The sequence below is a fragment of the Lutjanus erythropterus genome, chromosome 8, assembly GCF_056507025.1.
Source record: "Lutjanus erythropterus isolate fLutEry1 chromosome 8, fLutEry1.hap2, whole genome shotgun sequence".
Taxonomy (NCBI): domain Eukaryota; kingdom Metazoa; phylum Chordata; class Actinopteri; order Lutjaniformes; family Lutjanidae; genus Lutjanus; species Lutjanus erythropterus.
In genome coordinates, this window is record NC_139324.1 from 29,198,090 (window position 1) to 29,213,985 (window position 15,896).

Genomic DNA, 15,896 nt, shown 5'->3' on the forward strand with positions numbered 1-15,896 from the left:
CCATTGCTACCCTTTGCTTTTAACCAGTCAGCATATGTGCCAGTATTAATCAAGTATGTTTCCAGAAGTGAGATGCATACAACAATATTTCTCACATTAGTCATAATACTGTAAGTAATAGTTTGGACTCCAGGACAATCAATCAGCTGATTTTTTTTTCATCCTAAGACGCTAAAGCTGACCAAACAGTAGAGAAAACACAGGTCGCGGTTTTCTAACTTAATTGTTAGTGAGTAATGGCTGACCTCTGGGAGGTACAACTGTAGCTGTGTTGTGAGTAATGGACCCGAGCTGCAGATTGGCTTAATGCAACAGTGATTTAATAGAATACAGTCGACCCGGCACTGTGGCCTGGGGAGCTCTGTGTTTATGGGTACAGAAGGAAAAGCACAGCAGGATTATCTTGCATGGTTTCTGAACAGTGACAAAACTGCAATCCAAGCTGACTTTTAAAGTAAACTTTGTTTTCCCAAGAGAACCAGTATTGACACCTGTCCTTGCTCTGATTGTTTAAATGTAGGTCAATAAAACTGGTAGTATCTTTTTTCATAATACATAATGATATAGCCTGCTTGATAGATTAAAACATCACATAATGGATAGCAATTGGTTGAATACCAATAAATAAACAGGTCATCCTAATATTCATATATGATCTCTGCGTGTGAACGTGTATATATTTATGCCTTCATTCCATGTGCTCTCTCAGTCTCAATTGGCCAGATGGGCGATGGGCTCAAGCTGAAATACTGGGACAGATGTTTCAAGATTGTAAGTGAGGTTTTGCATTACACATACATTTTCATTTTTTAACCACATGGCTGTTGGCTCTAGTCTTTAAAGATTAGCTGATTTTTTTTTTAATATACATGCACATATTTATGAAAATACCATGAAGGGCTGAGGAAAAAAACAAGTGTAACTATTTGGCTATTCACAGCCCTCCTCCTTGTTTATCTATAAAGAGTTACAAAAGTCAAGAACATTGCAGTAGGTAACTGGGTTAAACACAGTTTGGGTTGGATTTTGGGTTTAGGCAACAAAACTGCTTGGTTAGGTTTAGACCAGCCTCAACTACTAGGCCACTGGTGGAAGTCAGAGCGCCCTCTAGTGGGCAGTGGTACTGCCAAGTATTTAAACTGAAATGTAAAAAAAGGGGGGTAATTTATAAAACTAGCAATTTTTATGCACAGATGTACCAGAGAAATTACAGTAATAAAGACAGCTCCCACCTGTTCAGGGACAGAAAGACATTTACACTCATAAATGCAAATAGACCACAGGCACTCACATACACACACATGCACACAAAGACATGCAAATGCCATGTTTTTTTCCTGACACATGCAGTCATACCTTGGGACACCCTCTCTCACACACTGATAGACTGCTAGAATATAACGCGGGCTCCAATCAACGACACCCAAATCTGGAAAACCTCAAATCAATATTTAGTTTTGTTTTAATTTCTTTGTCTAATGTTCCTTCAGATGCAGTGACACAAATGGGATCAGTTTATGGAAGGTGGTCCTCAAAATTCTTCATTGGTGGGCTTTAAGTTAGAAAAGGCTGAGAACCCCTGGTTCAGGAAACAAAAATACACGGTTAGGTTTCGGAAAAGATTGTGGTTTGTCTCTGTCATGCTGGTGTAAATAGCCCCATTGGCTATTTATCCCCTGGCTGCAAATAGCACTGTTGGCTATGGATATATTGGTGCTTGTTTCTGTCGTGCCAGGCTACGCACACCTGGGTCTAAATAGGCACATTGGTTATTCCACTCTGGTTGCATTGTTGGCTACTGACACCTTGGTGCAAAAAAAAAAAATCATTTGGATGGAAAGTGCCTGTGTGTTTTTTTATGCTTGTGTAACTTAGTTCTCCCTGCAGACACAGGCGATTTCACATCAGTGGGGTGTGCCAGCTTTTCTCCAGCTCCCGGAGGATTTATAGTGGTACTGAAACTGCAGGACCATGGACAGCGCCTCAGTCACACTCACCTCATGCTGACTTTTCTGAAAAGTTGTGTGGAAAACTACACTAACTTGTGGGAACCCCGAGATAAAGAAAAGAGCCACCCAACATACAGTATCCAGCAGATTTCACGACTAATTGTGCCTCAGAAAGAAAAAAGCATACTCAAGAAAGCATACTTAGTACCTGGCGAGTATACTGAAGCATACTGAAGTTGTTGTGAAACGACTAGTTGCAATGTCAGTAGTCTCAAAAATGCTCAAATATATTAAGATTTTACCTTTTATGTATTCTGGTAACTGCTGTAAAGCCCAATGAGGCAAATTTATGATTGGTGATGCTGGACTATAAATAAAATTGACTGCACTTGACTGGTCTATTAGTTATGTCAGCCTTTTTGGCAAATCAAGAAAAACAGCCCCAAAACTTGCGACCAGCACAGTGTGGCTATAAAAGCTAATTAATTCATCCAGTAAAATGACTGACAACTGTGGGTGGTCGATTCCAGCACACAAGCTCAGAAAACTGAATTGATGCTCCTGTCGAGCATCGCAATTGGAGCTTAAAGTAAACAAGTGCTTTGGGCAAACAAGCGAAGCCAATAAAAGCTACTGTATATATATTTTTCTTAGGAGTTTGTGGACACATTTAGCACTAAAGAAACAGTGGACACTGGAACAAACATGGACTAAAACACCACTGAATACTTAAAGCTGTATTTATGTTATTCACAGGTTTGGGACAGCTACAGTAACAACAAGCCTGAATCCCCTCAACTGAATAGTTATTAATTTAAAAGAACCTCCTAAAAGAACACTTTCTGTTCCAGCTCAACTGTATTCATGTTTACCAGCGCCAGTGAACACATCAGCCAGTAGAACAGATGCAGAATGAACTGAGCGCAAAGGAGTGTCACTAGCTTTTCAACACCTGCTTTCTTTTCTGCACAGTTTTAGAAAAAGCCGATTCGTGCTGAAAGATTTCAGCCCACATTTGCCAAATATAAATCTAATCATGTTTTCCATCATCACCTGAATCCACCCTCCTCTTCAGCACCACAGACAGCAACTTTCAGGAGCTCTTGGCAGTCGAACGTCTGAGCTGGCTCTTAAAGGCCCAGCAAACCTAAACAGGTGCGCTCAGTTATTTCGACTGAATAGACCTCTGCTTCGGTTAAAGCTGGGTCACCAAAGTACATGTTTTAAGAATTGTTAAGATGTGACTTTGCGATTTGTGTGCGGCCCTTACAGGTGTAACAAAACTAGCAGGAGAGTCGGGGAGGTGTCAGTCAAGCACAGTCTGTGCACACCCACACAGTCCTGAGGAAAGGCTGTTTCAGGTGAAACACGTGGAAGCAGTGTGTGAGTGCATTACAGATGTATGTAAAGGTCCTTGAAAAGATTTCTTTGGTAAGTCTTTGCAGATCCTGTGTAGTGTGCTCAGAGAAATACTCCTCAAAAGCACCCAGAAAGGGGTCCAGAACCACCGCTGGAATTTAAGCACTGCTTTTGTTAACAGAATTGTTTTTACTAAACATCAGTAAATGTTAATTAGATAGGATTAGGGTTAAGGTCTGGAAATGTCCATTGAGTATAGATTAGCTCATTAAAGGAATAATTGGACATTTTAGGAAATGCACTTATTTAGTTTCTTGCTGGGAGTTAGAGGAGAAGCTGAGGTTAGCTTAACTTAGTTTAGATTTTTACTGGAAAAGTCAGAATTTGTGAGTTCCCAGTTTGAAATTTCAACTGGAACGGCTCCTGAGGTGGGATTTCCAGCTCAGCAAGTCACTGAAACCTCACCAACCACGACCTCAAAATCCAAGATGGGTGCTCTGCACATCACCATTAGTGAAAGCTAATCATAGCACTTCTTTCAGTCCAATGTTTGGTTTGTCCATTCCGGGCTACTGTAGAAACAGGGTGGTTCAACATAGCGGGAGCCATGGAAGAGCACCTCTGTAGCGAAAACACAGCAATTCTTATTTTCAGGTGATTATATACTAAATGAAAATATACATATGGATACTCGGACTTGGGGAGTAATGGATTACAGGTGAGGGTATTGTGTAAATCAGAATACAAAAAATAGTGTGTTCCATTACAGTTACAGATGAAAAAAATCTAAATCAAACTGTAATCAGATTACAGATACATTTAGTAAGAAATGGGAAGATTAGCAGAATTACAATTTTAAAATACACTACTTTAAAATAAAGAACTATATGGTACTGATATTACAATGCTTCATGAGTCTCACAACACCACTCTGGTCATAGTGAAACAGTTTCCATTATCACAGCCTATTGTGAAAAAAAAAGCTTCACTGGGTGGAAATTTCAACATTATTTTGTCTTTAAATCAGAAAAGAGGAACGACATCATGGTGCAGTGAGAGGTCTGCCCTCAGCTGTGGAAATACTGTCATCATCGAAGACCTCAACATCTAATTTAAAGAAACAGGTAAGATCAACTGCTAACATTAGCTACACAGACCAATTGTCCAACCGGAAATGTTAGCTACACAGAGCAACCGATAACATTAGCTACACAGGACAGCTGTACAATTGGAAATGTTAGCTACACAGATCAACTGTCTAACCGGAAATGTTAGCTATACAGACCGACAGATAACATTAGCTACACACACCAATTGTCCAAACGGTCAAGTTAGCCACACCAACCAACTGATAACATTAGCTACACAGACCAACTGTCCAACCCGTATCGTTAGCTACACAGACCAATCATCTAAATGGACCTGTCAGCTAGCTACACCAACCAGTTGGCTACACAGACCAACCGATAACATTAGTTACACAAACCAGCTGTCCAACCGGAAATGTTAGCTAGCCTACACAGACCAATCGTCCAGCCAGTAAAATTAGCTACACAGACCAGCCATCCAACTGCTAATGTTAGCTACACAGACCAACTGTCTATTAATACTTCTACTAATTCTACTACTGATGAATGTTTTGGGACTGTAGGAGGTGATGCTGGTGACGAGAATGGCCTGTGAGTAAAACATAAGACACAGAATAAGTTTATGTCAGTTTACGTTTATGTTTGAGTGCCAACAACAATATTGTGATACTTGCATTAGCATACCGACTACATCTTTTAACAGGTAGCTAACTAATTAATAACGTTAACTGTATAGGAATATATATATAGAAAGTAACCCTCCCAACCCTATGAATATTATATTCCATTTATGAAAATTAATCCCTGTAAATATTACACAATGAACCTCTGGGGATTTTCATAGATTTAGGCGTGCTAATGTTCATACGACCTAACGTAAAGCAGTATACGGAGAAGTCGAACTTAGAAGTTACAGCATACTTTTCAGTAATATAGTAATGCGGTATATGTAAAAATGCTGTGTAAAAATAAATATAAAGTAAAATTACAGGTGCTGGAACATTACAGGTTTATAAAAAACAAGCCAAACTGTTATGTTGACATGAAATAGGACCGGTTACACTGCACTTTCGCTGTACTACTTTACATTGTAAGCATACTTGACTGAAACTGTACAGTAATGTGTTTTTCATACAGGGCAGCATATTGTAGGGCGTGAAATTCCAAATGAGCGCACATTGAGATAAAGCTCAGTGTCGGTGCTTGATGCTGGGACTTATCCTTACCCGAGGTGGAGGGAACTAAGCCCCCTGGGAGCAACGTCACTCCCTTTGGCATATCAGCCACTGTCCGCTGTACGCGCCCAGCACAGCACACAGAGGACGTCAGGCTCGCACCCATCCTCAAACGCGAAATGCTTTGCGAACTGAATGTAACTCCAGCAATCCTCCCCGATTCCGTGCGTTTCGGCGAGGAGGCATTTACATGCTCCGGCATACAAGCAGGCTGAACAACTCCTCGGCGAAGTGGGAAGGTCATTGAAAGTGGAAACAAGAGCGCTCGCGTCGACTATGGTCTGTGGTGAAGGAAGCAGCACAAAGAGCCAACATCTGTAACTTCGGGATTTACTTGTAAAGGCGCTTTTTATCACCGGAGACTGTGGGATATTCCGTGTAGAAACATGCCTGTGAGAAGAGGTCACGTTGCGCCACAAAACACATTCCTTGGATTAATTATTCGGAAATTCGAGGGTCAGAGTGAGTATCTTCTTCGTGTACAGTTACCGCTACCAGAGAGAGAAAATACTACAAAGTAAACGTTTAGATAAATTAACACTGAGACAGAAAACAATAATGTAAGTTTGTCCTGTGATAAAAGTGTTCCTCCCCATAGAAAACATTATAGGATGACTTTATTTCTGACAGTAAGAAGACAAGCAAAAGACTGAGAGGCTGATCTGTTTGTGAATTGATGTTTTGAAGCCTTAATAAAACCATAAATTGTGTAGAAACTGAATAACATATATGGAAAGATCACAGACAGACCAAAACGTATCTGTATCTAATAATATATAATAATATAATATATTAATAAAACTGAAATTAAAAAAAATATGTACAATATATACAAAAAATACATATATATTAGGGCTCCACAGTTCAATCCAAATTCAATCCAAATCGCAGAAGCTGTCATTTATAAAATTAAAAAAAAAATGTAAAAGGATGTGACAGCAGTATAATGAAATACTGTAGAGCTGCAGAGATACCCTGGACTACAGATCTTCTCCAGAAGAAAACATCTTTGGTACAAACCCCAACAAATATAACAGCATCACTGTTTTAATAGATTTTTCAGTGAATATGAAAATTGTTATGCAAAAACAATATTTTCCATTATTTGTATTGCATATCACTATTGCGATTTCAGTGCAGCCCTATACACACACATAAATTTAATGCTATGTGCATATATATGTATATCAGAGCCAGACAGATATCAGTTGTCCAATATTAGTGACCGATATTGGCCTCTCACAGCTATATTGGTCCAAATTGGTATAGATGTATATCTCGTCCGATACACAGATATATTTTGTTGTATTTGTGCTCTTTTCATTTATAATTTACAATTATTAAAAATACCAGCGAAAGTTTACTGTTTTTTTTTGGACAATAAAGTTTAGTGTTAATCTGTAAAGTATCATGCCTCTACTACATATTTTCCTTTCATAAGTGTTTGACAAGCACATTTGAGGAATCATAGTACCAGCCAAGATATCAGTTATTTCACTCCTTAATTACTTTATCAGCATCTGTCTCAAAAATCCAATATTGGCTTGGACCCTAATTCAGTATGTATAGTCATTATAGGATGTTTAGTCTAAATAAACCTGAGACCCTGAGAAAAGTAAGGTGATCTACAAATTAATGTTAACCTTTCAGTGCCAGTGAACTTAATCAACTTGATTGCTGATTGGTGTTATTCGAGAGCTGATGCTATGGTGTAGACGCTGAGGTCAGATGTGCCACAGCAGGCGTACATATGTATAGTTATTTTCATTATTGAACAACACGTTGATCATTTTCTCAATTACTTGATTCGTTGTTTGGTCCATACGGTGGAGAAAAATTTTGATCACTGTTTTCTAAAGCTAAAGATGACATCCTCAAAGATATTCAGTTTACTGTCAAACCAGAAAATATTCTAAAAAAAAAGAAAAAAAAATCTCAAAATGATTAATTGATTATCAAAATATTTGCCAACTAGGGCTGAACAATTAATCTAATTTTTAGCCGCAATTTTAAAATCGCAGGAGGCGCAAAATTTGTTTAAAGTAAAATGTGTGTCAAAATAACAGTTTCAGTTAAATATTATTGTTGCAGAAATGTCCTGGACTACACATGATGTTCTACAGACAGAAAACATGATCATTTTAATATGTTCGTTAAAAAAATGAGAATAATGATTTAATATCTAATATTACAGTCTTATATCGCAGATCATGTTGCAATTATAATATCAGTCCAAATAATCACAATTAGATATTTTTTCAAAATCGTTCATCCAATTGGTGACTAATTTAATAGTTGACAGCTAAGTGATTAATCAGCTAATCTTAAATGCAAACTTTTTCTTTCCATCCAGACCGGAAATTTGTGATTGCCAATGCCAGGGTGGAGAACTGTGCAATCATATACTGCAACGACGGCTTCTGTGAAATGACGGGTTTCTCGAGACCGGACATCATGCAGAAGCCGTGCACCTGCGACTTCCTCCACGGTGACCTGACCGACAAAGAGGCCATTACCCAGGTGTCCCAGGCTGTGCTTGGGTCAGAGGAGCGCAAGGTGGAGATAACTTACTATCGGAAGGACGGTGAGTCAGTGCCCTGGCACCGAAGTGAGGCTGTCACAGCATGCCCGTAAGCCGAGAGGTGTCTTTTTTTTGTGTGTGACGTGTTGCTCCTGAAAAAAGCACCAGCTGCAGCTCCTCACTGTGTCCAGTTCATGATGTGGCCTGTCAGTGTGTTACTAACCAGCCAGAGTCAGTTACAAGATGTGCTTAAGACACCAGCCCTGAAAAAAACAACAAGGGCAGTCAGCCCTAAAACAACTCCTTTGTACTAATTAGTAGTTGTATTGCAACTTTCATACAAGAAATGGAGTCCAAAGTGCTCTACAACAAAAAAAAACATACATGCACAAAGTGCTTCAGATAAAAAGACATAGAATAAACATAATATCAAGAACAGAATGCTGTAATTAATGTAAAACAAAATGAAAAGTTAAAAACACTAGTAGAATAAGATCAATATGAGAACAGAATACACAGAAGTAGATAAAAAAATGGAAAATAAAATCTGCTGAATAAATTAATGCTGGAGATATTCATGTATTTTGTGAAAGTGAACAGACACATTGACATTGACCCTCAACTATCAGGGTTGTCATGATATGTCGTTACTGATGATGAGCCATGATATTTAAAGCTACCACAAGGAACTATCATATTTTGCTGATTCTGGAGGCCTCTGTGGACAAAAATGGTCATGTTTCCACTGTAATAACCACAAAATGCAATGGCAAAAGTAAAATAATCTACTGGCTAAAGTGCCACTCACTGTAACTCTGTCTTGTAAAATGTAAACACAGGATAATTTCATCTAATTTCACAGAGAATCCGACCCGGTGGCAGGCATTGAGAATAATTATACGGAAATAGCTGATTTTCTCATGGATGGTTTCATTTGCTTATGTAAGTCATATGGAGGCATTATCAGTTACAAACTCCCTGTAGTAGCTTTAAAAATGAAATATGATATCATGTTAATAATACACAAATGATAATATCATCAGGCCCTGAAGATCTCTTGTTTATCAGTTCATCTGGTTGCCTGTTCTCTATCCAGTAAGTGTAATCACACTTTTTGTAAGCGTTTGTACAGTTATAGTAACAGACTCTCTCACCACCTACCAAAACTTAGTGTCATTAATTTGCCAAAAAAGAGACAAATGCACAATAAATACTTGTGGGTTGAGTAGTTTGTTTTTTAAGTTTGCTATTTAATGTTACAAAATGCAAAAGTTGTAAACCTTTTGTTTGCGTCTGTATATATGTATGTGTTCAAAAGATGGCACTTTATGTTGGTAATTTTTGTGCTGGTTTTATGGTTTTAACCGCTCATGAAGTGGCTGTTACATTTCTTGAGATCAGCTGTATTTTGCCTGTTTCAGAGTCCCTTATGTTGAGTGTCTCTAAGGGGCTAAGAGCTGCTCTCACTCTGTTTCTTGCCACACTATGTTATTTTATGTTATTCTCAACAACCATCTGGTGACCCCTGGAAATGATCTCGTGACCCCCTTTGGGAGAACTGCTGATCTAAACAAGAACATATTAGAAAATGATTGTGGTAATGTGATGCATTATATAAATGCTATTAATATTTGGCTGCATGCATTACAGAGGAGCTATAATAGTGAGTGTATCAGACATGACAGTCAAAAGCTCCTTGTACTGTGGTAGAATCTTTTTTGCACCTGCTTTGATTCATAGCATCATGTGCCCGGGTGACATTTTGAAAAAAAAAGTCTGGTTGCCAAATGACGATGTGCACCTCTTAAGATTTAATGCAGAATCAGGATGAAACAGTGCGTGCTATGTCAGCTGATAACATGATTTAGTTTTTGTGACTTTCAGAGAACCCTGAACCCAGTCCTGTAAAGTTTATGTTTTCAGACTCTGGCTTCACGCTTTTCAAATAAAACACACTCACTGTATATTTGAAGATCCATGATTCATTTAGTCATGTTATGGTTTGCAACAACAGTGTGTGCAGCAGCTTTAGCAGACAGTGGATCAATGCACTAATCTGTACAATTGCTGTACATGCGATAGGCTACAGCTTTGCCAGCTTTGCATAAAAACGCTTTTTTTTTTTTTTTTTAATGCTAGACTGGTGTTGTCGTTCATTTTTGGCCAATCCTAGTCCTGGTATGAATGGTGCACTGCAGAGACAGCAATCCTGAGTCAGAGAGAATTAATACGATGTTACCGCTCAGTGGCATAAATCCCAGGATTGACCACCTCCTGCCGCCATGCTCACATGAGCTTTTTATGGTCAGCATGACATGGCTGTACAGAGTCAATCCAGCAGCACTTCTCTTTAAGAACGTACTTTTTTACTTTTTCATTTTGCAGTAACAGAGGTCATTTGTGTGTGGTATTGTTGCTTTGAACTCATGTATATTTAACTCACATTTACCCTGTCATAACTTCCAGTGCGTGTACAAACAGCAGTATATGAGGAGCCTAAGCTGGAGAAGAAGAGATGTAATGTTTTATTTAATCATAAGGAGCCAGGGCTTTAATTTTTAATTGTGAGTTTGATTAGATTCTAGGCCATGGATACATGTTTAATCTTCCATCAGCAGCCATCAGCCTTGACTGCTTTTTGTTTTGTTTTGTTTTTTGCTCATCAGGAAGAAGAGCCAGCTGCTACACTGTTAAAATAGACTGTTTCAGAAACCTGCAAGACAATTAGAGAAAACACTCCGGGGTCTGTTAGTGAGAGCACGAACAGCTTGCTTTTTGACAAGCGGGATTTTAACTTAATTTAGTTTCCCATCCTCCTCCTCCTGTCGTCTCACACGCATGTGCTGCACTCCATCGAAACGTCATGCGGCTGTGTAATGTTTAAAGCGCGGTGGCGGATGAGAGCTGCAGAGATAGTCTCTTCACAATCCTCCCCGGTGTGCATCACGGCTTCAAGACACAACTCTTAATACTCCTCAGAGGAATTTACAGCGAGCGTGTGTGCTCATGAATAAAGATGTCGGGGCTGACAGTGCAGTGACTGGGAATGAGCAGCTTACAGAGTAAATGCATTAAACTGGTATGGAGGACACAATCCACACGCTCCCACTGCTATAGGGGAATGAAAGATTCATGGCATCCTTGAGAGCGATGGCCTTATTGATTCAAGTCGCTTCTCAAATCGAAGCTGATGGCTGTAAAGTGGATGTATCCGACATCTCCTCTCCTAACTGTGTTTCAAGTCGACAGTCCTCATGCAAATCAGTTAATCCTTTGTGTTAAACCCCTCCATTCTCCACGCACCTAACTCTACATCACAAATCACACAGGGATGTTAAAAAAGAACATAAAATAAACCAGCAATAGCTCAGATATTTTAACAATAGTTCTATTTCTCCCTGTTTTTTACTCGAAGAAGAAATCTGTAACATATTTACCGTAATAAATCATAAAATGACCATAATATGTCATCAGAGATTAAGGAAATATGTTAAGTTGAAATACTCTCTACAACGCAACAGCCATGGTGTCCCCCCTTTGGAATTTTTTCTGTCCATTTCATGTTAATCACATTTCAGATTAATGCCAAATGTTTGCTGAATAAGTGTCTGTTTATGACTCGTAAGAAGAGGGAGTAGATGTTTATTACATTTGAGTAAAATGTTAATGAAGTCTGGCAGGACTTCAATGAGACAGGAACAGTGGGCTTTTGTTTTAAACCACACCAAGTGTTCTAAAGTAAGAGAGGGAAAAGACTTGAGGAAATTTTAGTTACAAGAGAATTTAAAGTCTAGCACTTTGGTATGATTTAATATATTATGTTGTCCGTTTAAAGACCTGTCTAGACAACAAGCATCTCAAACTCATTTTTGCATTTGGAGTGCAATGACATATTTGTTGAAGAAATAAGAGTCATGTGAGAGAATTATGGGGAGAAAAACAGCAATTCATATTTCAGCAAGAATCATGCAGTCCTATTAACAAATCAATTGGATGAAGAGTGGGCAGAATTTTAGTCCACCAAGTTTTTCATTGGGTGAATACAACCCTACAGTGTAGAACTCGTTGCTTATTATTGTCAGTTTACGATGTCGCATGCATCTTGCTCTCCTGCAGTTTTCCTGCAGTCAGCCTGAGCTTCCACAAGTCTGCGGGAGGAAACAACTTGCTTCAACCATAGATCATATTAAATAGGATTTCAAACTATTTAATATACCATCAATATGTCCAACTTGCTATTAGGACTGCAGTACTCAGTTCTGCATGCGCAGTTGCTACATATTGCTCCTTCAAGTCTTGGTTGAAGTATGATCTGCAGGCATGTTGTAAATGCCAGTGCTTGGAGGGATTGTGGTGTGACATGGTGTAGTTTATTTTTGCTCTTCCATCAATAACTGCAGAGGGAAATCTTAAAAAAAGTAAGGTCAGGATTTGAGGAAAGAAGCCGTGTGACATCAGGAGCAACAAAGCTTTGGCTCTTTTCACTAAAAGGGAAAAAGTTAAGCTGCTTATGCGTATGCTTCGAAATTAAAAGTAGTGGAACAAAGGGGACCATGGGAGCACAGCAACGGCCTTCAGCACAAGAGCCTTTTTCGCTTCATTTTTTGTGTCCCCCCCTCTATGTATGTGAACAACCAAGACGGTGTTGTGAGAGGAGATACCACACGCACAGTCTCCCTCCAACGATGATACATAATCAATGAGGTAAATGCTTTCCCTTGATGGCTTTTTAAAGCTATCCTATTGCACGGGGTGTAATAATACTTTGTACCTGAATGAGCGTTAACAAAAGGAAGCTGACACTGTGCAGGGAGAAGTTAAATGGATAATGGCTACATAACAGCGGCAGCTTAGCTAACCGTGCCGAATGATCCGGGACATGTGGTATGCGTGGGTGCTGGGTTTCATAGGTGACTCCCCGCCGAGGGGAGTGAAGGGCCGCGTGCCCCCGCTGAGGGTTTAGTGGCAGGGGAGGTGAGGGGGGGGGGGTGCAGAGTGTCTACAGTGCACAAGGTGTGCTGCAGGACACTTGGATGACTACCCTCCAAAAGAGCACATCCATTTTTCATCACACTCAGCCCTCTTTGGTGTCTCGCAGTATGAGGTGAAACACATACAGAGCTTTCCTCATCAGGTTTCATGTGTTGGAGTGAAATCAGCTTGTCCAAGTAGATGTTACAAATTAAAAAGCACATGGCGAGACTTTCCATCTCAAAGAGGAGGCATTAATATCCGCCTCATTGCAGGGAAATTTGCATATTTATCAGATAATAGATGGTTTTCTAGCATTGTTGCCCATAATTATGATGTTAAACCAGTTTATTAGTAGAGAAGAGGAGCAGATGGATCTTTGAACACCATAACAATACAGGTCTCACTTTGCCTCAGATAGGAATCTTCAACCACAGGCTATTTTTATCTCATGGGATGCTTCTACTGGAGGTGATAATCTATTATTCTTCTCCATACCATCTGTGTTTTTATCTTAATCAGTTGCCCTGTGCTAACTTTAATTTTTTACCATCCACTGCATTGAAAACACCAACATTTGCACCTAAATTAAAAAGAATAAAAGATCACGGTGCAAAATATCATGAATTGATAAACACAAATGAAATGTAGCTTGAGCTGGAGCTGCTAGTTATCCCTGATGGCTCTGGAGACACTGATTGAAGATGAAATTAGGCCAGGCTGTGTAGCTTACAGCAGTCTCATTGAGGCGAGATATTGCCACAAGGCCTAGGGACACTAAACAAAGGGTTAGCTTGCATGGCCTCTCCCTACATGCCCTAGTCCCGATTGGCTATGCCCCAGTAACGTTACGTATTGGCTTAAGCAGAATAGCCCTAAACGAGAAACATGTCAGATTTCATTATACAAGACTTACTACCAGGCAGTAGACTGGGGCTGTACTGTTTAAAAGCTGCAGTTGTACATTGGTAGAAGATACAAAAACAAAAATCAGTACTCAACAATATTACTCATGTTTCTCCCTAAAGTAGATCAGCTTATACAGATTAATATGAAGCCTCGATAGAAGAAAATATTTTCTCTTTTGTAATAAAAAAGATGTAGAAAATTTATAGTAGCGCTGACGCTACCACACTCTTAGAAATAAAAGTGCCAACTAGAACCATATAGGGTTCTACGGCTTGTCCCCATAGGAGAACCCTTTCATAGAACCTGCTTCTATGAGAGGTTCTAAAGAGAATCCTATGGTGTAATGGTTCCACACAAGAACCAGCTGTGGTGGTTCTGTCCAGAACCTTTCCACCTTCTAAGGCAATTAACATGAACCCTTTACTATTCCAAATGTTTAATCTAGAACCCACTCAGGGGGTTCTACAGTAAATCATTTAATTCTAAGGGCTTCATCCAGAACCTAACCATTTAGAACCCACCAAGGGGGTTCTGCCGAGAACCCTTTTATATGGCAAGGGTTTCATCAACAAGCTATGAAGGTGGATCTGTCGAGAACCCTTTTATATTCTTAGGGTTTCATCTAGAACCCACCCAGGGGCTTCTACTGAGAACCCTTTAATATTGCAAGGATTCCATCTAGACCCACCAATGGGGTTCTACCAAGAACCTTTTCCAAGGGTTTTATGTTGAACCCAACCAAGGAGAACAAAAAAATTCATTTAAAAGGATTATTATCATGCGTTAGAAAAAAGAAAAAAGCGTCCTTCAGAAGCAAATGGTAGAACCTCAGCCCTTCAGGAAGAACCCTTTTGGAACCTTTATTTCTAAGAGTGCACATAAATATAAACACTACTACTTTATTAATGTTTCTTTCAGACATCTCCCCGTTTCACCACCACTCTACGTGACCTATGAGTTGGACGAGTGTCCAATGGATCAGTTGATTAAGCTGCAATGTTTTAATAATTAATGATGGAAATAGTATCTAGAGTAATGAAATTTCCATCATGAAAAGGGAGCTAGTCTTAATACACTGTCCATTCATTCAAGCAGGTGTAAATAACATTTCTTGGCTAGCAGGGAAACACACTACATAAAGGTCAGGGAATTAATGGACACTCACTGGTCCAAACTGCTCTCACTGTCAATGATGTTAAACATGTCCAGCAGCTCTGGCCATGTTTGGACAGTATCATGTGGTGCTGGGTTGAGTGCTGCAGGAGAATAAAAAGGTTGGATAGCCTAAAAGCTGAATGGTCAGCAGTTTTCAGCAGCACACACACTGTATACTACGGCTTATTTGTATTCAAATTCAGGGTCAGAAGTTAAAGCCTCTGGAAATATGGCTTGAAATAGTAAAATTGCGTATATGATGTCAAAGTTTAGTTTCTCAATAAGCATGTACAAAGATTTGAGTGTAAATAAAGACCATGTTCTGATTAACACATCTCTCAGGAGTCCTAGCACAGATGCTAAGCAACGTACTGCTGCGTAAAATGTATCTTAGACACCTAAAAAAAAATCAATACCAGTTTAAGTGTGCACTATATTTAAACATTTAACAACACTTTATTTTGTCATCAGGCAGCTATTTCCAATGGGGCACTGATGTCACTCTCTATGCTCTCTTTAAAGTCACCAGACTCTGTGGACTAAAACGGTAATATTACCTCACAGGACATGGGAGTTGCTGGTCTACCACGGCCATGATTGGTTAGTTTATTTGTGTTGTTGTGGGATTTTGATATTTTACCACGTTTGTTTGGATCCATTATTTGTTGCAGATCAAGGCAGTGGTAGAACATCAACTCCTGCGTCCTTC

At 39.3% G+C, this 15,896-nt stretch overlaps 1 protein-coding gene across 2 annotated transcripts in view; it reads left to right on the forward strand.

Annotated features, from left to right (window-relative positions):
- The first annotated feature begins 5,716 nt into the window (after positions 1–5,716).
- The window catches only part of kcnh7b (potassium channel, voltage gated eag related subfamily H, member 7b), a 64,624-nt gene continuing 54,444 nt past the window's right edge, over positions 5,717–15,896 (forward strand). Inside the window, exons 1-2 of one of the 2 annotated variants that reach the window (XM_084725208.1) lie at positions 5,717–6,093; positions 7,985–8,215. In XM_084725208.1, the coding sequence (XP_084581334.1) occupies positions 6,018–6,093; positions 7,985–8,215 (307 nt within the window). In that variant the 5' untranslated portion in view covers positions 5,717–6,017. Of the gene's footprint in view, positions 6,094–7,984; positions 8,216–15,896 lie in introns of those variants that run through there. The other variant, XM_084725209.1, reaches the window with a different exon arrangement.